General features: G+C 42.7%; 1 protein-coding gene across 1 annotated transcript in view; it reads left to right on the top strand.

Moving 5' to 3' along the window:
• The window catches only part of FAM98B (family with sequence similarity 98 member B), a 32,033-nt gene extending 5,782 nt beyond the window's left edge, over positions 1-26,251 (top strand). Inside the window, exons 2-8 of the mRNA XM_073639018.1 lie at positions 193-338; positions 1,466-1,597; positions 7,019-7,188; positions 17,138-17,218; positions 17,339-17,455; positions 18,851-19,018; positions 20,221-26,251. Of these exons, the coding sequence (XP_073495119.1) occupies positions 193-338; positions 1,466-1,597; positions 7,019-7,188; positions 17,138-17,218; positions 17,339-17,455; positions 18,851-19,018; positions 20,221-20,499 (1,093 nt within the window). The 3' untranslated portion in view covers positions 20,500-26,251. The remainder of the gene's footprint in view (positions 1-192; positions 339-1,465; positions 1,598-7,018; positions 7,189-17,137; positions 17,219-17,338; positions 17,456-18,850; positions 19,019-20,220) is intronic.
• Positions 26,252-26,514: the final 263 nt, after the last annotated feature.

The following is a 26,514-nucleotide window of genomic DNA, read 5'->3' as shown; positions in this document are numbered from 1 at the left end:
TAAACATGCTTCCGCGGGGACTCGAACACGTTACTCGATCACCCACGATACTCTGTGTACACCCGAGCACCCTAGGCAAACTTGAGTAACGAGCGCTTGTGCTCATCACTATCCTGACCCACATGAAATACTCTTACTCCGCACATAAATGATTTCTAGAATTTTGTAATGAACTGTTGTGTGTTCCTCTAGGTACCAGGGTCCCGTATTAGAGGAGAACTCCCTGGGTCCAGCCCTAGAAGGTGGTTTGTCATCTCCTGAGTATTTCCAGCTCTTGAACTGGCTGACGTCACAGATAAAGTTACTTGGTCACTTAGAAGAAAGCATAAGTTCTGAAGGTGAGTGACAACATGGTCATATATTTCCCATCAAGTAAAACCCAAACAATGTAAAGGGCTGTAAAGTATGTATATGGATACATGGACGTTTTGCTGCAGAATTTCCTGATAATGTCCTAGACAAATACATGGGGCTTTCAGAAATCCATTTACAAGCTCTACAAACGCCCTCATTATATATGGAACAGATTTTAGTCGCAATAAGTTCTGCAGTCAGTCTGCCACATGGGGATAAGGCTCTGTTCCCACGATGAGTATTTGGTGTGTTTTTGATGTTGCAGATTGTCTGCACCCAGTAGGTAAATTAGGTTACTTGGGTTTTTCATTGCGTTTTTTTTTTTTACATGCGCTTTTGTGTTTTTTATCTCTTTTTTTTTTTTTGCTATGTTTTAAACCAAATTGCTTTGTGTTTGATACTCACTGATATTTGGCAGAACTTTTATTGATAGTCATGTCTAGTTTACATAACTTTTGCACAGAGGAATTGAATAATTGAATTAAAAACACAATTTATTTTTTTATTTATTTTTTTTAACTTGTGGGTTTTCCCACATCTAATGCTATTGTATGGGGAAAATCTGTAGATGAAACAGAGCGTATCCCGATGATGTTGTGGATTTAAAAAGGTCAGTTTAGCCTGTTTAAAAAAAAAAAAAAAAAAACCTCAGTGGGCACGAGATTTCCTTAAATCCTTTTCACAATTTTTTGCACCAAAAAAACAGAGTGTTGGCAGGAAAAACATTGCGCAAAATCTGCACGTTTCTGATGCATTTTTTCTTAGTTTTTTTCCACATTTCCTCAAATAGACAATGCTGAAAGAATTGCCACGCTGCAGATTTTAAAAAATGCTTTGGTTCAAACCCACAAGAAAAAAATAAGCAGCGTGTGCAGGACTTTTCAGAAATGTCACTCATTTTTGCTGATACTTTAAAGTGCAGCGTTTTTTTTTTTACCCTTGAAGAACATGTGAAAAGACGCGTAGAAAAAACACTGCAGGTGAACAAGGCCTTAGACGCTGCGATTTCTGTGCACCGAATAATAATACTTGGACTCGGTCTGTATCTGAAAATATGAAAACCTTGTATTTCTTGTAGGCAAACATCTAACTGTCCAATATCCATTTCTAGGTGACGATGTTGAAAGTGTTCAATTGGAAATAAGCGGTTTCTTGAAGGAACTCTCCTGCCCTTATACTACTTTGGTTTCTGGAGACATTAAAGACAGATTAAAGAAGAAGGAGGACTGCCTGAAACTACTGTGTGAGTACGGCGGAAAGAAAATTTAAGTGATCAAAGGATGACAGTAGTCATTATAAACTCATGTAGTCCAAAAAGTGATCCTAGCATCATGACTTCAATGATTGAGCCGTGACAGCTCGGACCTCTTGACTTTTTAAGGTTTCAGTTACGTTTTTTCTTTAAGGTGTCAATAGCACAGACTTCAGTTTTCTTGGTATCAAAAGCAACAGAAACGTGATGATAGACGGTATGAGTAGTATGAACAGAGCCTGTGTGTTATAGACATTGTATGCTGCTAGTAAAGGGCTTGTCCAATGCTGTTACATATCTGTCGTGCTCCTGGGTTCGAACCCATTAGCCTGTGTTTGGTTGTCAGCTTCTCTGTCCACCGAGACGCAGCACACACACCTTTTCTCCGGGTTTTTTAGTTCTGTTATTCTGGCTGTTTAGCATAACAGGTGTTTTCATCTGTCTGCCCTTTCGGGAGCAACTTTATATTTTTTCCTGCTGGCAATAGTTTCATTTTGGATGTTCTGACATTCTGTTGTTGTTTAACCCCTTTAAAGCCCATGACGTACTAATACGCATCTGTGCCCTGGGACTTAAGAGCCTGACCTGTATTAGAACGTCATCGCGATCGCGCGTGCACACAGGCTGTGCGGGCGCGATTGCCGCCGGGTGTCAGCTGATAGTACTGGGTGTCAGCTGTGACCATGTGCAGGGAGCGGTCCCGCACCGCTCCCGTCACATTAACCCCCGCAATGCTGCGATCGAAGTCGATCGCAGCATTGCGGTGGCTAAGGGGAGGTGATCGCGATACTCACCTCCTCTTCCGGCCTCCAGCTCTGTGTGCCGCGGCTTCCCGGGTATTGCCATGACGACCCGATGTTGTCATGACAACATCCGGGTCACCAGACAGCAGGAAGATTTTTTGGTCATGCGCAGTGCATGACCAAACGATCTTCTCACTGTGCAGCGCTGACAGCCTGCATGGGACAGGGATGGTGCTCCATTCCTGTGCTATACAGGCGATCAGAATAAAAAAAGTGAAAGTCCCAGAGTGGGACAAAGTAAAAAAGTGAAAAAACTCTCAAAGTGAAAAAAAAAAATAAAAAAAAAATATATATATATATATATAAAAAAAAAAGAATCCACCAAAAATAAAAATATAATCAACCCATCAATAAATATTATTATGGAAAAAAAAAAAAACAATAAAAGTACACATATTTGGTATCGCCGCGTCCGTAACGACCTGACCTATAAAACTGTCCCACTAGTTAACCCCTTCAGTAAACACGGTAAAAAAAAACAAAAAAAAACAAAGCAAAAAACAAAAAATGGGATAGCACGCGATCAAAAAGACTAATATAAATAAAAATGGTACCGCTGAAAAGTCATCTTCTCCCGCAAAAAACAAGCCGCCATACAGCCCCATCATCCGAAAAATCAAAAAGTTATAGCTCTCAGAATAAAGCGATGCAAAAAAATAATTTTTTCTATAAAATAGCTTTTATTGTGTAAAAGTGGCAAAACATAAAAAAACTATATAAATGTGGTACCGCTGTAAACGTACTGACCCGAAGAATAAAGCTGCCTTATCAATTTTACCACACGCGGAAGTAGAATAAAAAAATGTAAAAAAAAAAAACAATTCCTGAATTGTTGTTTTTTGTATATTCTGCTTCCCAAAAGCTGGAATAGAAAGCGATCAAAAAATGTCACGTGCCTGAAAATGGCACCAAAATTTGGTGATGCAAAAACTAGATTTTACAAAATATGTGTATTTTAGTGTGTGACAGCTGTCAATCATAAAAACCCAATATAAATCTGGTATCTCTGTAGTCGCACCGACCCGAAGAATAAGGTCGTCTAGTCACTTATACTGCACGAGGAATGGCGTAAAAAATAAACGCTAGGGCTGGGGTTGGGGTTAGGGTTGTGCTAATGTTAGGGTTGTTTTTTTTTTCAAGATGACAATATGGCAACTAGTGTTGAACGCAAGTGCTCGCTACTTGAGTTTGCATCGGGTGCTCGGGTATGCATTGAGTATCGCGGGTGCTCGAGTCTCCGCCCCATATGCTTCGCGGCCAAAAAAGCCTCGTGAGGATTGCCTGCCATGCACGAGCGATCCCCGCATGTTTTTTTTGGGGTGTCTAATAACCGTGAAACATGCGGGTGGGGACTCGAGCATTTCACTTGAGCACCCGTGATACATGGTGCATACCCAAGCACCTGATCCGAACTCAAGTAGCGAGCACTTGTGCTCAAGACTAATGACAACTTATTCAATATGATGACCTAAAATGTCATCAAATTCTGTGTCGTACCTCTGGGTTCAAAATGTTCACTATACCCCTTGATAAAATCCTTGAGGGGTGTAGTTTCCAAAATGGGGTCACTTGTGGGGGGTTTCCACTATTTAGGCACATCAGGGGCTCTCCCAATGCGACATGGCGTCCGCTCTCGATTCCAGCCGATTTTTGAGTTCAAAAAGTCACACGGCGCTCCTTCCCTTCGGAACTCTGCTGTGCGCCCAAACACTGTATTTTCCCCACATATGGGGTATTGGCGTACTCAGGAGAAATTGCACAAAAGTTTTTGGGGTCCATTTTCTCCTCTTACCCTTGTAAAAATAAAAAAATTGGGGCTAAAACATCATTTTTGTGGAAAAAGTTTGATTTTTTTTTATTTTCACGGCTCCATGTTATAAACTTCTGTAAAGGACTTGGGGGTTCAAGGTGTTCACCACACATCTAGATAAGTTCCCTGAGGGGTCTAGTTTCCAAAATGGTGTCACTTGTGGGGGGTTTCCACTGTTTAGGCACATCAGGGGCTCCCCAAATGCAACATGGCATCTGCTAATGATTCCAGCAAATTTTACATTCAAAAAGTCAAATGGCGCTCCTTCCCTTCCGAACCCTGCCGTGCGCCCAAACAGTGGTTTTCCCCCACATATGGGGTATCTGCTTACTCAGGAGAAATTGCACAACAAATTTTGGGGTCCATTTTTTCCTGTTACCCCTGCAAAAAGTTAAATGTTAATTTTTTTCTTCCACATTCCAAAAATTCCTGTGAAGCACCTGAAGGGTTAATAAAGTTCTTGAATGTGGTTTTGAGCACCTTGAGGGGTGCAGTTTTTAAAATTGTGTCACTTTTGGATATTTTCTGTCAAATAGACCCCTCAAAGTGACTTTAAATATGATGTGGTCCCTAAAAAAATCGTTTTGTAAATTTTGTTGGAAAAATCAGAAATCGCTGGTCAACTTTTAACCCTTATAGCTCCCCAATAAAAAAAAATTTGGTTCCAAAATTGTACTGATGTAAAGTATACATGTGGGAAATGTTATTTATTAACTATTTTGTGTGACATATCGCTCTGATTTAAATTCAAATTTTGAAAATTGCAAAGTTTTCAAAACTTTCGCCAAATTTCCTTTTTTTTCACAAATAAACGCAAGTGATATCGAAGAAATTTTACCACTATCATGAAGTACAATATGTCACGAAAAAACAATCTCAGAATCAGGGGATCCGTTGAAGCGTTCCAGAGTAATTACCTCATAAAGTGACAGTGGTCAGAATTGTAAAAATTGGCCCGGTCATTAACATGCAAACCACCTTGGGTTGTAAAGGGGTTAAAGCCAGTCAGTGAAATTCCACCTTTCTGTACTTACTCTGCACCTATCTTCTGTTGCTTTCTAGGAAGTAGGCGGCATATAACCTAACAGTGCCTACTTTATACTTTGTTTTGTATTTTGTGGTTTGTGTTACTCACTCTGAGATCTCTTCTATTTCAGCACACTTTCCCTTCTGTAGGTAATTTGCACTCTGCTCTGCCCTCCGGTTCTTTAGGAGGAACGTGAAGCGCTCGATGGCCTTTCAGGCAGTTTGGTTCCGAGTTGCCATCATCTTGTCTGTGGTTAGGGCTATCTCTGCTCATGCAGGAACCTTTAGGGGCTGCGGGTCAGGATCTCTAGTCTGTACAGGAACCGGCAAGATCAGTTGCAGTTTTTTAGTATTTTACCTATTTTCCTGAGTGAGTCGCTACATAAGCATAACAATATCATTATATGATCTAAGCAGAATTGAGGACACGGCTGTCTTTCACACCATCAGCACTGCCTTTCCAGAGCTTTCCTGCTGGGGAATGATTCCTTTTCAATGCTTTTCTCTGCTGGTGAAATCTAAAGTACAAGTCTGTAGCCAGTGTAAGAGGAGAAGATCTCTGGACCCTGGTGGATAGATCTGCCTGCATGTGAGTCCATCTGATCTTTGTCTCATTGCACTCTATGGCTCTGTCTGAGGTTTTCATCTCAATCTCGTTTTTTCAGGGAAAACCTCCGGAAGGGCCACAATGCAGTGTTAATCGCCACTTAATGGTACAGATTTCTTTTAAAGTGATGCTGAACTGCCACCCTTCCTTCTGGTAGAAGGTCTTTGTCATTAGGTGATGTCCTGTCATTAGGTTTCATTTCAGAGAGATAGGGTAGTCCTATATAAAGGTGTAATAATTAAAGAAGATATGGATTCATTGTGGATTCTATCTGACTGTGCTCCTTCACCCAAAAAGTTGGATCCAACTGACCTATAATATGGTAAATGCATAGTTTACTTCATAATGACCATTGGATTGTCATAAATGTTAATATGGTATGGTTCTTAGACACTGGATATGCCATAAATGTCTGAAAGATTCAAGTCCCACCCCTGGGACCTGCCATTGTTAACAAAACACTCACCGTGCCTGGTGGCTACATCTATATATGTCATGAATGTCCATGGATTTTTATTTGTAGAAATTCTTAATCACAGCCCCATCGTACAGTTTGTACTAGGAGCATCAGGATTTTTCTCCCCCATCTGAGAGCAGTATGATATAGGTGAAGAGACCCCGATTCCAGTGATGTGCCACTTACTAAGCTGCTTGCTGCAATTTGATAAAATCATTGTTTTATCTGCTGCAGATCTAGCAGTTCTTTGCATACTGAGCTCTCTATAACTCCACCCACACCACTCATTGGCCGCTATCTGTGTACACTGTGCATAGGCAGAAAGCTTCCAATCGGTGATGGGGGCGGAGTTGGACTACGTGGCAGCAGGTTTACTAAACCTCTAGTGATAATCTGCTGATAAAACTGATTTTATAAAAACTACACTAAGCAGCCCAGTAAGTGACAAATCACTGGAATCAGGGTCTCTGCCCCTACATCATACTGCTCTCAGATTACATAGCAAAAACATGATGACTAATTCCTCTCCTGATGGGATTTTTGGCAGTAGTCCATGGTTATATTTCTGTTTTGCGATTTATTTGCATTCTTAGCACATTTTTCAGCCTCCTAGGCGACATACAAGAAGCTGGTTTCTCTGTCCTGTAGCATTCACCTAATGTGACATTGAGTGTTACCTTCATCTTACATTGTTCTTCATCTCTTCCAGTGTTTTTAGGTTCAGAGCTTCAGGCCTTACAAATTCTGCAAAACAAAAAGAAGGACTCGAGTCCGGGTGATGACGCGTATAAGGAAGCCAGGACTCTCTGCGACGCTCTCCGGCTTCCTGATCAGTCATCTTCAAACATTTCTTTGATGTTAAAAAGCGCAGAGGAAAAGGTGAGGACTCGTGTTTTATGTGTCAACTTCTCCCAACTGCTCTTTATGTCATTTCTGATGATAGAACTATGTAAAGGAAAGGATTTTTTTTTTTTTTTTCAAATACTGCAATTAATTTACTATTATTTATTCTGCAAAATGATGTTATTACAATACCCTTTTACTTAATGGAGTTGGGACCACCACATGTGACGCGCCCCCTGGGCCATGTTGGGCAGCGTTGCGCATGCGGGGAATACCCGGAGCCGGATCTGATAGGGGTAGTAGTCCTCGTGGCGGTGACCCGGTCCGTGCCCAGGGTGTCAAACCAAGTGGCAGAACTTAGAATAAGATGTTATAGAGTTCGACTACGCCACCCGTGGATTGCGGTCAGTGGGGACCGCCGCTGCACTGCAGACCGCTGAGGCTGATGTTATTTGTGCAGCTGAGAGTGGGATGACTCCCCACGGGAGGAGTATTGCCTCAGGGCAGCTATTGTGGAGATGATGATGGGAGTGATGGTGTGGGTGTCCCAGTACTGATGGTGCAGGTGCGGCGATGAAACACAGAGGCTTGAAGTGCAGTTTCCAAAGCTTTACTCACTGTTGGTGTTCAGATCACTTCGGCCAAGAGTGACCACCCGAGCCGTGCTGCGTTCACCAGGGGAGGGACTCGGTCAACTCCCAGGCAATTCCGGAGTGTGGTTCAGGGCTTCCCTCTCTTTCCTTTCTCTGGCCGTCCCCACCAGGGACCCACCTTTGTCCAGCTCCCTCGAGCCTTCTGGTGGCGAAACCTTTCCCGGTTTCCCTGACCCTATACGGTATGCCTTCCTGGTGGATATGGTGAGGGGTCGCGCCAAGACTTGACCACGACCTCCGGTTCCTGGCTAAGGATAATTGGCCTCCACCAGTTTGGGATCCGGCACCCTGTTCTGCCAACCCTTCACCCGTTATCTCGTGGGATCTTAGGGTTCCCTCCTCTCTTGCGTCTCTGGGCCTTTCCTGGTGTTTCTGTTCCTTCTCCCTCTTACTTCTCTCTCGGCTTCAGGCCTCCACTTCAGGCCTGGCTCTGGAGCTGTGCCCGGACTGAGCCACAGCTCCCTGTCAGCCCTCTCTGGCTGAGCTCCTCTCCTCTTCTCCTCCTGCCTGAACTCCCCTAATCCAAGATGGTGCCCACCTTTTATACTCCCTTCTGACACCCGAGCCCAGGTGACCAGCACCCAATGGGCTCCTACCTATGCCCAGAGTCCCTCCCCTGTCTGCTCCTACACCACTGGGATATTCCTCCCCCCTCCCCACTCCAGCCAGGGACAAACGCTGTCGTACCTGCACATCTATCTGGTGGGAGTACCGTTGATCTGTCCCCCGGAAATGGGGTGAGTGTAGTGTATGCAGCTAACTGAGCCCCGCTCCACACTCCATCCTTACCCGGGAGTGGAATACCACACCTCTGGTTCGAGGTGCAATACTCCTGTAGCAGCCGAGTCCTCGGGGTGCTACACATGCAGTTACTGTTTTTAAAATCAGAAACATTATCGGGTGCATTTATTGTTTAGCTCACACATGTCAAACTCTGGCCCGGGATGCCAACACTCCCTAAACCCCCAACCCGGCATCGCACTTTCAACTGCATTGGCATCCTGGATGCCGATACAGTTGAAAGCAATGATGGAGGAGAGAGCCGTCCCTTCCCTCCCCCATCCTTTTCTCTGCAATTGACATCTCAGCGCAGTGGATGCGATGACGTCACTATTTCACGGCCGCTGTGCCGAGCAGTGGAGAGTTTAGGTGCTTGATGCCAAGACTGTAGCAACGAGGAGAGGTGAGTAAATTTTATTTATTTTTGTTTTTTTAATTAATGTGGGGCCCATTATTCAGTATGGAGCACTATGTTGGGCCCATTATGCTATATGCGGGACTATATGGAGCCCATTATTCTGTATTGAGTCTCAGAGGAGAAGAAAAACTGACAGAAGGAGTCCATGGTAGGTGTAAAAAGTCTAAAATACAACTTTATTGATCAAGAATAATAAAATAAAAAGGTGGTAAAAACAACCATATAGAAAAGCGGACACAATTCCTAGTGACAGTTACAGAGATAAATATCAATCCAATACAGGTATCTGGCAAAATTGGATACAATAATGATAAAAAGGGAGATAATTGTGTAGATCAAAAGTATAATTTAAATAAGATGGAGATGAATACGAAGATCTATAAATATATTAGAACTCAAAATAAAGTGCAATAGTTCATAGATCTACAGGGATACCTAGATACCAAAACCAAGTAGAGTAGCCCAGGGATATCAGTATATCAGACAGAAAACATAGGTATAAATATGAGGTTAGAAGCAACTTTGTATAGTTAATAAAGTGCATTTGAATAGGTGCCTAGAGTCCACATAGTTACTGTTTAGTATGACCTGTGCGGAACAGTTACTTATAGTAGGACTGTGCCAATAATCCACACTGTGTCCAAAATAACATCATGGAACTATACAGTTAGGTCCATATATATTTGGACAGAGACAACATTTTTCTAATTTTGGTTCTAGACATTACCACAATGAATTTTAACCCCTTTACAACCCATGACGTATTAGTACGCACATTTGCGTACCCCCGGTTCAGTGAGGACTCTGGGGCTGAGCCCTCACTGAACCGAGCACATGTCAGCTGATTCTTACAGCTGACATGTGCCCGCAACAGCCGCGGGTGGAATCGCGATCCACCCGCAGCTGTTAACAACATGTTAAATCCCGCTGTCAATCTCCAACAGCGGCATTTAACGCGCGCTTCTGGGTTGCGCGTCATAAGCCCCGCCCATTGGCGACCCCGTCACGTGATTGCGGGTCACCGATGGGTGGGCATGACAACCCAGGGTCTGCAGCAGACGCCTGTGGTTGTCATGATCTGGTCGCTATGAGCGCCACCTAGTGGTCGGCACTCATAGCACAGGACCATTTTTGCTATATGCAGGGGATCTGCTGATCCCCTGTATGTAGCAGAGACGATCAGACAACTGCTGCTTCTAGGCTCCTATGGACACTATTGAAGCATGCAGTAAGTGAAAAAAAAAGTTTTTAAAAATATAAAAAAATTAAAAAAATATAAAAGTTTAAATCACCCCCCTTTCGCCCCATTCAAAATAAAATATAAAAAAAAAAAAAACTACATAGACATATTTAGTATCGCCGCGTTCAGAATCGCCCCATCTATCAATATAAAAAAATAATTAATCCGATCGGTAAACGGTGTAATGAGAAAAAAATTCTAAACGCCAGAATTACGTTTTTTGGTCGCCGCAAAATTGCAATAAAATGCAATAACGGGCGATCAAAACATCGGATCTACCCCAAAATGTTATCAATAAAAACATCAGCCCGGCGCGCAAAAAATAAGCCCTCAGCCAGCCCCAGATCCCGAAAAATGGAGACGGTACAGGTCTCTGAAAATGTCGCTATTTTTTTTTTTTTTTTTTTACTAAATTTTGTATTTTTTTTTCACCACTTAAATATAAAATAACCTATACATGTTTGGTGTCTACGAACTCGTAATGACCTGGAGAATAAGAATGGCAGGTCAGTTTTAGCATTCAGTGAACGTGGTAAAAATAAAAAATAAAAAACAACTGTGGTATTGCACTTTTTTTGCAATTTTACCGCACTTGGAATTTTTTTCCCGTTTTCCCGTACACGATATGGTAAAACCAGTAATGGCGTTGAAAAGTACAACTCGTCCCGCAAAAAATAAGCTGTCACACGGCCATATTGACCAAAAAATAAAAACGCTATGGCTCTGGGAACAAGGGGAGCAAAAAACGACAAAACCCAAGGTTGCGAAAGGGTTAAACAAAACAATTCAGATGCAGTTGAAGTTCAGACTTTCAGCTTTCATTTGAGGGTATCCACATTAAAATTGGATGAAGGGTTTAGGAGTTTCAGCTCCTTAACATGTGCCACCCTGTTTTTAAAGGGACCAAAAGTAATTGGACAGATTAAATAATTGTAAATAAAATGTTCATTTCTAGTACTTGGTTGAAAACCCTTAGTTGGCAATGACTGCCTGAAGTCTTGAACTCATGGACATCACCAGACGCTGTGTTTCCTCCTTTCTGATGCTCTGCCAGGTCTTCACTGCGGTGGTTTTCAGTTGCTGTTTGTTTGTGGGCCTTTCTGTCTGAAGTTTAGTCTTTAACAAGTGAAATGCATGCTCAATTGGGTTGAGATCAGGTGACTGACTTGGCCATTCAACAATATTCCACTTCTTTGCTTTAATAAACTCCTGGGTTGCTTTGGCTTTATGTTTTGGGTCATTGTCCATCTGTAGTATGAAACGACGACCAATCAGTTTGGCTGCATTTGGGTGGATCTAAGCACACAGTATGGCTCTGAATACATCAGAATTCATTCGGCTGCTTCTGTCCTGTGTCACATCATCAATAAACACTAGTGACCCAGTGCCACTGGCAGCCATGCATGCCCAAGCCATCACACTGCCTCCGCCGTGTTTTACAGATGATGTGGTATGCTTTGGATCATGAGCTGTACCACACCTTCGCCATACTTTTCTCTTTCCATTATTCTGGTAGAGGTTGATCTTGGTTTCATCTGTCCAAAGAATGTTCTTCCAGAACTGTGCTGGCTTTTTTAGATGTTTTTTTAGCAAAGTCCAGTCTAGCCTTTTTATTCTTGATGCTTATGAGTGGCTTGCACCGTGCAGTGAACCCTCTGTATTTACTTTCATGCAGTCTTCTCTTTATGGTAGATTTGGATATTGATACGCCTACCTCCTGGAGAATGTTGTTCACTTGGTTGGCTGTTGTGAAGGGGTTTCTCTTCACCATGGAGATTATTCTGCGATCATCCACCACTGTTGTCTTCCGTGGGCGCCCAGGTCTTTTTGCATTGATGAGTTCACCAGTGCTTTCTTTCTTTCTCAGGATGTACCAAACTGTAGATTTTGCCACTCCTAATATTGTAGCGATTTCTCGGATGGGTTTTTCTGTTTTTGCAGCTTAAGGATGGCTTGTTTCACCTGCATGGAGAGCTCCTTTGACCGCATGTTTACTTCACAGCAAAATCTTCCAAATGCAAGCACCACACCTCAAATCAACTCCAGGCCTTTTGTCTGCTTAATTGAGAATGACATAACGAAGGGATTGCCCACACCTGTCCATGAAATAGCCTTGGAGTCAATTGTCCAATTACTTTTGGTCCCTTTAAAAACAGGGAGGCACATGTTAAGGAGCTGAAACTCCTAAACCCTTCATCCAATTTTAATGTGGATACCCTCAAATGAAAGCTGAAAGTCTGAACTTCAACTGCATCTGAATTGTTTTGTTTAAAATTCATTGTGGTAATGGCTAGAACCAAAATTAGAAAAATGTTGTCTCTGTCCAAATATATATGGACCTAACTGTACCTGTGAGAGAGGGTCAATGATGATCTGTCACTCAGATGCGTCCACCCCGATGCATGTTTTGACGTTTGCCTTCGTCAGGGGGTGGCACCATCTGCAGAGAGGGGGATTTAAAAAGGGGGGAGCAGCCAATGGGAGCGGGCTTAGGTGTGGCTTGACGCATATCCACATAGGAGGTTGCCGAGCGTCTCCACCCATCCGCCCCATGTTTCGCCTGACGCCACGTGTAACTGAGATGCATCCCCCTGACGAAGGCAGGCACCAAAACGTGCGTCCGGGAGGACGCATCTGAGTGACAGATCACCATTGACCCTCTCTCGCTGGTATAGTCCCATGATGTTATTTTGGACACAGTATGGATTATTGGCACAGTCGTACGATAACTGCATATAAGTAATTGTTCTGCACATCTCATACTAAACAGTAACCATGTGGACTCTAGACACCTATTCACCTGCACTTTATTAACTATACAAAGTTGCTTATAACTACATATCTATATCTATATTTTTTGTCTGATATATTGATATCCCTGGGCTACTCTACTTGGTTCTGGTATCTAGGTATCCCTATAGATCTATGAACTATTGCATTTTATTTTGAGTTCTAATATATTTATAGATCTTCATATTCATCTCTATCTTATTTAAATATACTTTTGATCTACACAATTACAGTATATACTTGAATATAAGCCAAGGCACCTCGGCTTTTACCACAAAAAACTGAGAAAACGTATTGACTCGAGTATAAGCCTAAGGTTGGAAATGCTGCTGTTACTGGTAAATTTCCCCATCCTAAGCATTAATCTCTGCCCACTCCTCACCAATCCTGGTATGCATGGCACCCCTCATCCCCAATCCTGGTATGCATGGCACCCCTCATCCCCCATCCTGGTATGCATGGCACCCCTCATCCCCCATCCTGGTATGCATGGCACCCCTCATCCCCCATCCTGGTATGCATGGCACCCCTCATTCCCAATCCTGGTATGCATGGCACCCCTCATTCCCCATCCTGGTATGCATGGCACTCCTCATCCCCAATCCTGGTATGCATGGCACCCCTCATCCCCCATCCTGGTATGCATGGCACCCCTCATCCCCCATCCTGGTATGCATGGCACCCCTCATCCCCCATCCTGGTATGCATGGCACCCCTCATCCCCCATCCTGGTATGCATGGCACCCCTCATTCCCAATCCTGGTATGCATGGCACCCCTCATTCCCAATCCTGGTATGCATGGCCCCCCTCATCCACCATCCTGGTATGCATGGCCCCCCTCATTCCCAATCCTGGTATGCATGGCACCCCTCATTCCAATATCTGTATTGGATTGATATTTATCTCTGTAACTTGTCACTTAAAATTGTGTCCACTTCTCTATCTGTTTGTTTTTCCTCCCTTTCTATTTTATTATTCTTGTTCAATAAAGTTTTATTTTATTATTTACACCTACCATGGACTCCTTTTGTCAGTTTTTCTTCTTCTCTGAGCCTCTGTATTCTTTTCAATGAGTCTTTAATTAGTCTGTAGTACACATGCGGTGGTAGTAGGGAACTATTCCCAACACTGATTTATCATAGTGAATATATATACTACCTACAACTGTATTAATCCTTACTTTTGAGTTTTATTCATGTTAATCATTATTCTGAGTGGGGGGCATTATACTGTGTGGAGGGCTAAGCTGGGGCCGTGGTACTGTGTGGCGGACTAAGCTGGGGCCGTGGTACTGTGTGGAGGACCAGGGCTGTGGAGTCGGTAAGCCAGACCTCCTACTCCCTCATACATGGGTCATGTTTAAGTGATAAATTTACGGTAGGATACATTTTTCTCAGTTAAAAGTCCAGACCCTTAGATCAGGAATAGGACAGACATTTATAGGACATTTCATAACTTTCCAAATTCTTATGAAAAAATATTCCCCACAAACTGCATTGAATTACTGTACCCATTTATTATGTATTTTAGGAGTCGGGGTCGGCCCATTTTATACCAACTCCGACTCCACCAAAATGGGCACCGACTCCAACTCCACAGCCCTGTGGAGGACTATGCGGGGCCCATTATACTGTGTGGAGGACTATGCGGGGCCCATTATACTGTGTGGAGGACTATGCGGGGCCCATTATACTGTGTGGAGGACTATGTAGGGTTCATTATACTGTGTCGAGGACTATGCGGGGCCCATTATACTGTGTCGAGGACTATGCGGGGCCCATTATACTGTGTGGAGGACTATGCTTGACCCATTATACTGTGTGGAGGACTATGCGGGGCCCATTATACTGTGTGGAGGACTATGCGGGGCCCATTATACTGTGTGGAGGACTATGCGGGGCCCATTATACTGTGTGGAGGACTATGCGGGGCCCATTATACTGTGTCGAGGACTATGCGGGGCCCATTATACTGTGTCGAGGACTATGCGGGGCCCATTATACTGTGTGGAGGACTATGCGGGACCCATTATACTGTGTGGAGGACTATGCGGGGCCCATTATACTGTGTGGAGGACTATGCGGGACCCATTATACTGTGTGGAGGACTATGCGGGGCCCATTATACTGTGTGGAGGACTATGTAGGGTTCATTATACTGTATCGAGGACTATGCGGGGCCCATTATACTGTGTCGAGGACTATGCAGGGCCCATTATACTGTGTCGAGGACTATGCGGGGCCCATTATACTGTGTGGAGGACTATGTGGGGTTCATTATAGAGGGATACTTGGGGGCCATTATACTGTATGCAGGACTATGTGGGGGTCATTATACTGTATGGAGGGCTGTGTGGGGATCACAGTTGGGGCATCATACTGTGTTGGAGTCACCAAACTTTGTCAGGGAGTTGAGTGGGGGGGGGTTCAGTGGGGTCATGATACCATGCGTGTGGAGGAATTCACTTTGGGGGTAGCATACTGTGTTTGGGGGACACTTTTGTTGGCATCACACTTTTAGGGGAAATTAAAGGGCAATCTAGGGGACTCAATAGGAGGATAATTACTCTAAGGGCTGCAAAGTTGTGAGATATGGTCTTCTGTGACCCCATTGAATATTAAGGTTTTTTTGAAGGGGAGGGAGGAGGGCCCAATAGAAGCTTCTGCTCTGGGGCCCAATGATTTCTAAGTACTCTCCTGCCTGTGAGAAAATACCCAATGCTCAGGTCATATGATCTGACTCTTAAGCTCTATTCTTTAAAATGTATTTTGTTCGTAGGACAACCTCTTTAATTTTAAGGTTCATCATTATATTTGATGATAAGGAAAAACTCCCTCAATTGTAGACATTTTTTTATTATCAAGCTTGGCCCGTGACTTTGTCCAAGTTTTTAATTTTGGCCGTCTGTGTATTTGAGGTTCAAAGAAAATGACGGCACTTCCACTACAAGAAATGGGTGTGAACAGGTGCTTACCAAGAGCAGCTACCTCCATATACAATAAACAAATAATGTAGCACACTGTAACATTGAGTATGTAAATATGAAGTATGAAATATGAATAGCATTACTGCTGTAGAATATAGAAATAAGTGAGAAATCTTAGCGCATAAATTGGCCAATTCATGTCTACCTGGTAGCCGCGATAAGGCGTTTCTCGATGTCAGGACCTACCAATGTGAATACCTCTCTAAGAGACCTCCGTCTGCTTATGTGTGGGAAAGTCAGATCCTGATGCATTTAAAACTACCTGCTTCATGGGGGTGGAGTGCTCAGTCAATGCTTGAATGTAGTAACAAAGAAAATGACGGCACTTCCACTACAAGAAATAGGTGTGAACAGGTGCTTACCAAGAGGAGCTACCTCCATATACAATGAACAAATAATGTAGCACACTGTAACATTGAGTATGTAAATATGAAGTATGAAATATGAATAGCATAACTGCTGTAGAATATAGAAATAAATGAGAAAATTGTTTATTGTATATGGAGGTAGCTGCTCTTGGTAAGCACCTGTTCACACCTATTTCTTGTAGTGGAAGTGCCGTCATTTTCTTTGTTACTACATTCAAGCTTTGACTGAGCACTCCACTCCACCCCCATGCCGCAGGTGGTTTTCAATGCATCAGGATCTGACTTTCCCACACATAAGCAGACGGAGGTCTCTTAGAGAGGTATTCACATTGGTAGGTCCTGACATCGAGAAACGCCTTATCGCGGCTGTCAGGTACACATGAATTGGCCAATTTATGCGCTAAGATTTCTCATTTATTTCTATATTCTACAGCAGTAATGCTATTCATATTTCATACTTCATATTTACATGCGCTAAAATTTCTCATTTATTTCTATTTTCTATAGCAGTTGTGCTATTCATATTTCATATTTACATACTCAATGTTACAGTGTGCTGCATTATTTGTTTTTTGTGTATTTGAGGTTGACATCCCTGGTTTAGCTGATCTTCACCCTCCACAGACCCTGTTAAATATCTGTCACGGCCATACCTTCAGTATGAGTGTTTCTCAAGGATGCACTGATATTGTTTTTATTAAAGGAATTTTATGTTCTTACAATGAAATTGATTATTTTATTATTTGCAGGTTACGGAACTTTTACCAAAAGCGAAGGCTGCCAGCATTAACCAGGCACTGCTCAATGTGGACCTGACTGCCCAGCAGCTGGTGAGGAAGCCGTGCCATGTACACTATACTTGTGGCTGGGAGAGGGGTATATGTACAGTATACCTAATCATATAAAACATTACTTTGATAATTTAGTTTTGTGTGTCTCTTATGTTATAGGAACACCTGGAGAAAATCAATGAAGCTCTCTGTAAAGAATATGAGTGTCGGCGCAGGATGTTAATAAAGCGTTTGGATGTCACCGTGCAGTCATTTGGGTGGTCCGACAAAGCTAAGGTGAATGAAGCAAAATAATGACACAGGAACTGCAATATATGGGGCAAAAAAAAGCTGCATTGGATATCTGATACATGGAAAATATATATTTCTACTGTGTTAGCCAGTAGATAAAAAAAAATATAAAAATTGAGAGTCCTCAGTGGTTGATACCTTTTTAGTGGCTAACTGAAAAGATGGCAACTAATAGCAGCTTTCTAGACTACTCCGGTCTCTTCATCAGGCATAGTATGAGTAGTCTTTAAAGCTGCAATTTGTTACCATTAGGGATGAGAGCACCTGTGGAAGTTTGGGTTCTGATACCTGACCCGAACTTCAGGTTCAGGTACCAAAACAGTACCCGAACCCGATTGAAAACAATGGATACCCGAACTTTGGTTCTGGGAAAATCTCTGTTCCGGGAGAAGTCTGAGTTCAGAGTTTTTCATCGGACATTGAGTGTCCAGTACGAACCCCGAAGTTTTACGTTCGGGTTCGCTCATCTCTAGTTACTTTTTAATGGTAGCTGAAAAGACGGTATCAACCACTGAGGATTCTCAATTTTTAATATTTTTAGGGAGGTGTCTGAGTACATTTTGCCACAAGTGACTCAGATGGGGAGACAGCGATCCAGGTCCCTCTCTTCGCCTCCATCATGCTCAGAATTTCTCCTTTCCTTCCTCTCCTGAAGTGACTTATTGTATAAAGTTGTTAAAATATTCTTCCTATAGTATTTAGTTTGTCCTCCGAATTTTATGGGAGTTGTTTGTATCGACCTGTCTCCTGTCTTCCACCCTGCTTAGTAGGTTAATTTACTTCCTAAAAAAAAAAATTTTGTCTTTCTCACGTATAGGTAGGGATAGGGACTGATTTAGGTATTTTCTATGGAAAACATTGGAGTCTTATAAAGGAGAGGAAATATATATGCAGTGACACTAAGTACCACACGAGGGCAGCATTTCCGTACAAAGCTTCTTATGGTGCCACCTAGGATCTTGTATGGCTTCCTTCCGATTGTGTCTCCTTGTAATTCCAGAGAGTAGCGAATCATAGTAATGTATGTAATAAGACAGACAAGCATAAGGAGCTGGCGAGGTCAGATCCTTGGAAGAAAGTGCCCATAATATATAGTATAAAACTATATCATATGGAAAAGGTATTTTGGATGCAATTATGGAGAGATACTTCCTTTTGAGTTTCACCTTTAATAGGGTTTTCCAGATTTTTTTTTTTTTTTGATTGACGGTCCCCAATCAACAGTCCTGATGAGGGTCATCTTAACTTTTTAGTTCTCTGCCTCTAGTTTTATAATCCCAAATCAGGTGTCAGAATATTCCTACTATAACAGCACAATTTATGGAAACGTTGTTTTTTCCCTTTTAGTGTACAAATATTTATTCTTATCTGTGCTTTTAGGCCAAAACGGATGAAATTGCAAGAGTGTACCAACCGATCCGTTATTCGCTGTCACCAAAATCGGGAATCTCCGTGCCGCATCTCTTGGCCGCCAGACAGGATCTCTCCAGGATCGTCCGTACTAGTAGTGGATCAGCTCGAGAAAAGATGGTGTGCCCCATCAATAAGGTAAATTGAATTGTCTGGGATATTTTTGTTCCCTCTTCCTGCCCACTAGCTGTGGAAGACATTGGTCCATCTCGATGCCTGACATCTTGATACAGAATATGTGAGGGGTAGGTAGGGTTCCCATCGCTGCCCCCACAATCCTTCTTTGTAGCGTCTCCTGGGAATCCTCATTTTTCACTCCACATATAACATTACATTCAGTGCTTTGCTCCTGCACTGAAGACACGTCTCTTCAGGGCTTAGGAAAAACATATCAATTTTGTTTTTCTTTATATGCGAAGACGGAACAATCAGGGACCGGCACGACAGCTGGACCCAAGACTTAGTCGGCAGGTCTCATTTTTCAGTCACTATGGAGACCTAGCAGCGGATAGGATCTGCTGAGCTCTGATTTCCAGTCTTGTTTTGTGTGCATGATCTGACATCGCCATATGCTGTATATTCATTCTGAGCAGAGCTGGGACACCGACCGTGCAGCGCTCCGGAATAGGACGCAGACGGCTGTGAGATCTTACTGTCCCACTCTTTGTGCCAGGATACAGTTTTCCATGGTAACAATGCACGGATTGATAGAAATGGATTTTGCTCTGATATTGAAGCATGTTGATGTCACAAAGGGATGGTCCCCCTGTTATAAAGCCGCCCCTCCCCGCCCACTCAGCAGTGATTGACAGCAGTGCAGCGGCATACACAGCAGCCCATTAATTACTGCACTGAGTTCACCAACAATGCGACCTTTTATATCATTCCTACACACAACACAATAAAAATAGATATGGTTACAAAGTTGGACAAAGCCTTTAAAGGGTTTGTTTTTTTCAATTAGGTTTCTACCCCTAAAAAACAAACCGTACTGAAGTCATCCTACCCGGATCCACCGGCGAGTTTCTGCTTCCAATCAGTGAGCTCAGCGGGAACGCCCCACTGAGCTCACTGATTGGCTGTTGATGTGACATGCAGCCAAATACAACACCGGGAGCACTGCGATAGGCTCGCTGGTGGACCTGAGGAAGGTGAGTATAGGGCGGCTTGTTTCTTTATAATAGCCTGGGGATTTTTAATGGACGGGAACAACCCCTTTAAGTAATTAATTGCTACAGAACTTTTGAACCTTTTAGATAAGCAGAAAATGGCGTTTATGTGTCCTGCTAATTCTGCAAGGATGACTATTTTACGTGTGTTCTCTCCACATCACTCTTCAGATTCTCATGGGCAGGGTGCCGGATCGAGGAGGAAGACCTTCAGAGATAGATCCCCCACCTCCAGAAATGCCACCATGGAAGAAAAGACAGGACGACGGAGGAAGAGGAGGCTGGAGGGGAGGTGGACGCGGTGGCGGTGGCGGTGGTGGTGGTTATGGAAGAGGAGGGTACAATGCAGGTGCAAGGGATTTTAATAGAGGTGGACGAGGAGGCTACCAGGGCAGAGGAGGATACGGCGATGGAGGCTATGGAGGAAGAGGGAACTATAGGAGATATTGAATGGACATGTTTTCTACCAGTAGTCGTGCTGAAAGCCTCCTGCTTCTGTGAAGGCGTCAAGTGAAGCAGCTAGCGTTCCTCATTTTTGCACCACACCTTATTTATTTTTCTACGTTCGTAACAGGAGATCGTGGAGACAAATTTAACGTTGATATGACATTGGAGAGAGGACATTTCTCACCTGCAATCTTAACTCTGAACATGTAGTAAATGCCATTCCTCTTCATGGTTGCTGTGATTCGGTCTTTAAGACTTTACAAGTCAAAAATGAATCATTAATTTTGTAATCGTATCTGAAACATGAAGGTTTTAGCTTGCAGATCACTAGTAAGCCGACATGGCGTATATATAGGTAGAGGGGAACCGTGTAGCGTTAGCAACCCTTGGTAGTGAACGACCGTAACCTGTTTTTAATTAGTTATTAAGGGGCATTGTGATTATGTATAAGATAGTATTTCAGTCTTGGCTGTTGTATGTACCGTATGGCATTCTGTAATCCCGGGATCCTCACTGATCACAAGGCCGAGGGTCCCAAAGTCCCCTGTGTGGATGTAGATGTAGTGCGCATGTGTGATCACTGCTCTAATATCTGCGGGAGTGCTAGAGAGAGCGCTGTAATATCTGCGGGAGTGCTAGAGAGAGCGCTGTAATATCTGCGGGAGTGCTAGAGAGAGCGCTGTAATATCTGCGGGAGTGCTAGAGAGAGCGCTGTAATATCTATGGGAGTGCTAGAGAGAGCTGTAATATCTGCGGGAGTGCTAGAGAGCACTGTAATATCTATGGGCGTGCTAGAGAGAGCACTGTAATATCTATGGGCGTGCTAGAGAGAGTTCTGTAATATCTATGGGCGTGCTAGAGAGAGCACTGTAATATCTATGGGCGTGCTAGAGAGAGTTCTGTAATATCTATGGGCGTGCTAGAGAGAGCACTGTAATATCTATGGGCGTGCTAGAGAGAGTTCTGTAATATCTATGGGAATGCTAGAGAGAACGCTCTATTATCTATGGGAGTGCTAGAGAGAGTGCTCTAATATCTATGGGAGTGCTAGAGAGAGCACTGTAATATCTATGGGCATGCTAGAGAGAGTTCTGTAATATCTATGGGAGTGCTAGAGAGAACGCTCTAATATCTATGGGAGTGCTAGAGAGAGCTCTCTGCTGTCATCAGTCCCATGGAAAGTAAATGGAGCAGTGCTTGAGCATGCACACCATCGCGCCATTCTTACTGGGGACTTTGGGACCCCTGTTCTTGTGGTCACTGCAGGTCGGACCCTACCCGGTGATTGTACATTTACATCTTGTGGATAGGTGATAATTCTATTTAGTGGGTAAAGCCTCCTGTAGTAGGGCTTTGTTTTATTTTGTGGGGTTGGAGGACTGGGACATCTTCTTAAATAAACGACTGTTTAGGCAGAGCAAAGACACTTATGACTCTAATATTAAGACCGCCAATGTGACTGTAAGCAACACGGCTCTAGTGACAGGTCAAACAAAAAAGTAAAGTACAAAAGTGCAGAAATCCAGCACTGAGGAAAAATAAACTTAAAAAAATTCCATTTATTCGAAGTCCATTGAAAATGTCACACAGGACGAACAATAAAAAAGAAGATACCACCTAGCACACAAGTTGGCCAATCAATGTGTTCCCAGTAGCCATGACAAGGCGATCCTCTTTGCTGGGAACCTAACCTAATGTGATTCCTCTCCTGGGCTGATAGACAACAACTCTATGGGTAGGTAGGATCGAGCTGCGATTAAAACCGCCATAGGCTGATGGGTGGAATGCTTAGTCAGAGATCCTGTATACAAATATCAAAGCCTGAACAGGTGCATACTAGGAGAGCCACTTCCATATGTAACTAACAAATTAAAGCTGCACACTGTAATGCTATAGTATGCAAACTATACATGGAATATATGCAAAGCAATTCCAATTTCATATATTCCATGTTTGCATGTTATAGAGTGCAGCTTTAATTTGTTAGTGGCTCTCTTAGCTTGCACCTGTTTACACCTGATTTTCTGTTTGGCAGTGACGGTCAGTCTTTGATATTTGTATACCAATAAAAAAGAGAGAAGGTGGGGGGGGGTTCCACTGGCAACCTGGATATCTCGACTTTTTTGTTGCCGTCGGAGGTGCTGACCCCACCATATCCGAGCATCATTCCATGGACTGCCTATTGCCATGACATACATTGGTGAGCTGATGTTCTTTTCTTGTTTTTTTTTTTTACTCTAGTGCCAGGACATCTGCGTGATATCGCAGATATACGGTCATGATTGCATATGGGCATCCACTGCGCGGGCAGCGTTCAGTGCCCTGAATGCTTGTATGCCTGTGCAGTGCGAACCCTTGTGCGGTATGGTAACACGTCTTCATCTAAACTCCATACAAGTGTCTTGGATAAAGACCTGTGTACATCCATACTCAGATTTACAGTACAGACCAAAAGTTTGGACACACCTCATTTAAAGATTTTTCTGTATTTTCATGACTATGAAAATTGTACATTCACACCGAAGGCATCAAAACTATGAATTAACACATGTGGAATTATATACTTAACAAAAAAGTGTTACAAAGTGCTAAAAACGTCAACTTGTCCCGCAAAAAACAAGCCATCACATGACTATCGGCCAAAATATGGAAAAATGATAGCTCTCAAAATATGGCGATGCAAAAACTAGTCTTTACAAAAAAATGTTTTTTTAGTGTGTGACAGCTGTCAGTCATAAAAAACAGATATCAATTTGGTATCGCTGCAATCGCACCGACCTAAAGAAGAAAGTCATCTAATCACTTATACCGCACGAGGAACGGCGTAAAAAATAAACTCTAGGGTTACGCTGAGGTTGGGATTTTTTCAAAAGTAAAGATAAAAAAATGACAATATGACGACTAGTGTTGAGCAAAAGTGCTCGCTACGTGAGTTTGCATCGGGTGCTCGGGTATGCATCAAGTATCTCTGGTGCTCAAGTCTCCGCCCCATTTGTTTTGCAGCTGTTTTATGGTCAAAAAAAACCCGCTGGGATTGCCTGCCAAGCACGAGCGATCCCCGCATGTTTTTTTTCAGGGTGTCTAATAACCGTGAAACATTCGTGGCGGGGACTCGAGCATGTCACTTGAGCACCCGCGATACATGGTGCATACCCAAGTACCCGATGCAAACTCAAGGAGCGAGCACTTGCGCTCAAGACTAATGACAACTCATTCAATATGATGACCTAATTTTATCAAATTCTGTGTCGTACCTCTGGGTTCAAAATGTTCACTGTGCCCCTTGATAAAATCCTTGTGTGGTCTATTTTCCAAAATGGGGGCACTTGTGTGGGGTTTCCACTGTTTAGGCACACAGGGGCTCTCCAAACGCAACATGGCGTCCGCTAATTATTCAAGCAAATTTTACATTCAAAAAGGCAAATGGCGCTCCTTCCCTTCTGAACACTGCCGTGCGCACAAACAGTGGTTTTCCCTCACATATGGGGTATCTGCGTGCTCAGGAGGAATTGCTCAACAAATTTTGGGGTCTGTTTATTCTGGATACCCTTGCGAAAATAAAAAAATTGGGGTCTAAAGTAACATTTTTGTGAAAAAAGTTAAATGTTCATTTTTCTTCCACATTCCAAAAATTCCTGTGACGCACCTGAAGGGTTAATAAAGTTCTTGAATGTGGTTTTGAGCACCTTGAGGGGTGCAGTTTTTAGAATGGTGTCACTTTTGGGTATTTTCTGTCATAAAGACCTCTCAAAGTGACTTCAAATAAGATGTGGTCCCTAAAAAAAAATGGTTTTGTAAATTTTGTTGGAAAAATTAGAAATCGCTGGTCAACTTTTAACCCTTATAGCTCCCTAACAAAAAAAAAAATTTGGTTCCAAAATTGTGCTGATGTAAAGTAGACATGTGGGAAATGTTATTTATTAACTCTTTTGTGTGACATATCTCTCTGATTTAAGGGCATAAAAATTAAAATTTTGAAAATTGCAAAATTTTCTAAATTTTCGCCAAATTTCCGTTTTTTTCACAAATAAACGCAAGTGATATCGAAGAAATTTTACCACAATCATGAAGTATAATATGTCATGAAAAAACAGTCTCAGAATCAGGGGGATCTGTTGAAGCGTTCCAGAGTAATTACTTCACAAAGTGACAGTGGTCAGAATTGTAAAAATTGGCCTGGTCATTAATGTGCAAACCATCTTCGGGGGTAAAGGGGTTAAGCATTTATTTTATATTTTTGAGCATTGCATTTTAATATTGGGGTTTTTCACTCTCTTACGGTTTATGTGAAAAATAACACATAATCTTGTCTTGCATTTTTTTTTGTACAAGCCTGAAAAAAAAAAGTCTGCAAAAATCTGCTATGCTTTAACAGTTTAAAGCAAAGTGGATGTGTTTCATGAAAACTCCATGCCCGTTTTGCATTAAAAAAAAAAAAAAAAATTGAGCATGTTTTTTTGTGAATTTTTTTACTTTACAGGCTTTTATGGGGAGTCTGGAAAAAAATACACACAAAAGAAGAAAATGCATTTGCATTTTTAATTGCAGGAAAGGAAAGAAATTACATTTTCCGATTATTGTGCAGTCTAAACAGGCTGCCAATCTCCCGACGAACGAGGACATTTGTGGAGTGAAATAATTTTTCAGCTTCTTTTAAAAATCATTGCTTTCGGCAGCACGTTGTCCTGTGTAAACAGGACATGTGCTGCCGAGAACAATGGTGTTCCAGAACAATTGTTTTAACGAGCATTTTGCATGCATGGAAGTTCAAGCGGCCTCTGATCGGCGATCGTTTAAAAAGCCGTGGTCGGCCAGTGTATATGCACCCTTGGTCACAACATTTCTAATGTGGTAACTACACACTAGTAGATACAACCTGCAGTTACTGCGCAGTTCTTTGCTGTACTTTATAAACATGGGGGGCAAAAGTACACAGACATGTGAAGATATTACTACTAACTATCCACACCCGACTACACATTAAAGGGAATCTGTCACCAGGTTTTTGCTAACTAATCAGAATGTAGGGGCAGAGATCCTGATTCCAGTGATGTCACTTATGGGGCTGCTTGGTGTGGTTTTGATAAAAATCACTGTTTTATCAGCAGTAGATTATTATTAGAGGACTAGTAAAGCTGCTGCCAGGTAGTCCAACCTCGCCTCCACCACTGATTGGCTGCTTTCTGTCAATGCAAAGTGTACACAAAGAGCTGTCAATCAATGGTGTGGGCGGGGTTATACTGATCTCAGCATTCAAAGAACTGCTAGATCTGCAACAGAGAAAACAGTGATTTTATGAAAAATACAACACACAGCCCAGTAAGTGACACATCGCTAGAATCAGGGTCTCTGCCCCTACAGACGGGGCAGCAAAAACCAGGTGACAGATTCCCTTTACACAGTTACAAAGATATATATTTAGTAACATTGTAGATGCAGTAAAGTTCCTTTAGGACCGAGCAGGTGCTGGATTATTGATGGGTCATACCGTTGGATACCAGTGTCCGGCGTTAATGTCTGTATACAATGCAGTAATGCAGATCACTAGCGTCTATGTGCGGACAGTGACAATTGCTGGTGGGTTTGTGGATCAGTATGAGATAATTGGGGAAATGCCGGGTATTTATAGTTACCTCACCTGTTATGCTGATTGCTTCGATATGTAAACTGAATTGTTTTTTAGGAATGAAAATGTACATTTATCTATGATAACTGTGTTGTGTGATGAATAAAAGTACTCAGTCTGGTGACTGAAGGAAGCGTCACTGTCTTTGAATGCAGATCCACTACACGCACACATATTACCACCCGGTATTACTGCATGACCAGTCCGACTCACCATCCAGGACCCGTAGCCATATTGTATATCCTACAACCTTCCCAGATGCAGAATACCTAAGAAATAGGCAAAAATTACCACTTCACAGAAGAGATCTATACAATTACCTTGTTTCTCCGAAAATAAGCCCTAGTTACAGTTAGCGCCGGTGTTATGGGGAGTCAAACCAGGGCTCCCAC

Source organism: Phyllobates terribilis, unplaced genomic scaffold, assembly GCF_046119375.1.
Source record: "Phyllobates terribilis strain yellow unplaced genomic scaffold, ASM4611937v1 Scaffold_7__3_contigs__length_470593459, whole genome shotgun sequence".
In the NCBI taxonomy this organism is placed as follows: domain Eukaryota; kingdom Metazoa; phylum Chordata; class Amphibia; order Anura; family Dendrobatidae; genus Phyllobates; species Phyllobates terribilis.
Note: the sequence above shows the minus strand (reverse complement) of the source record. Positions and strands in the feature narration are given on the sequence as shown.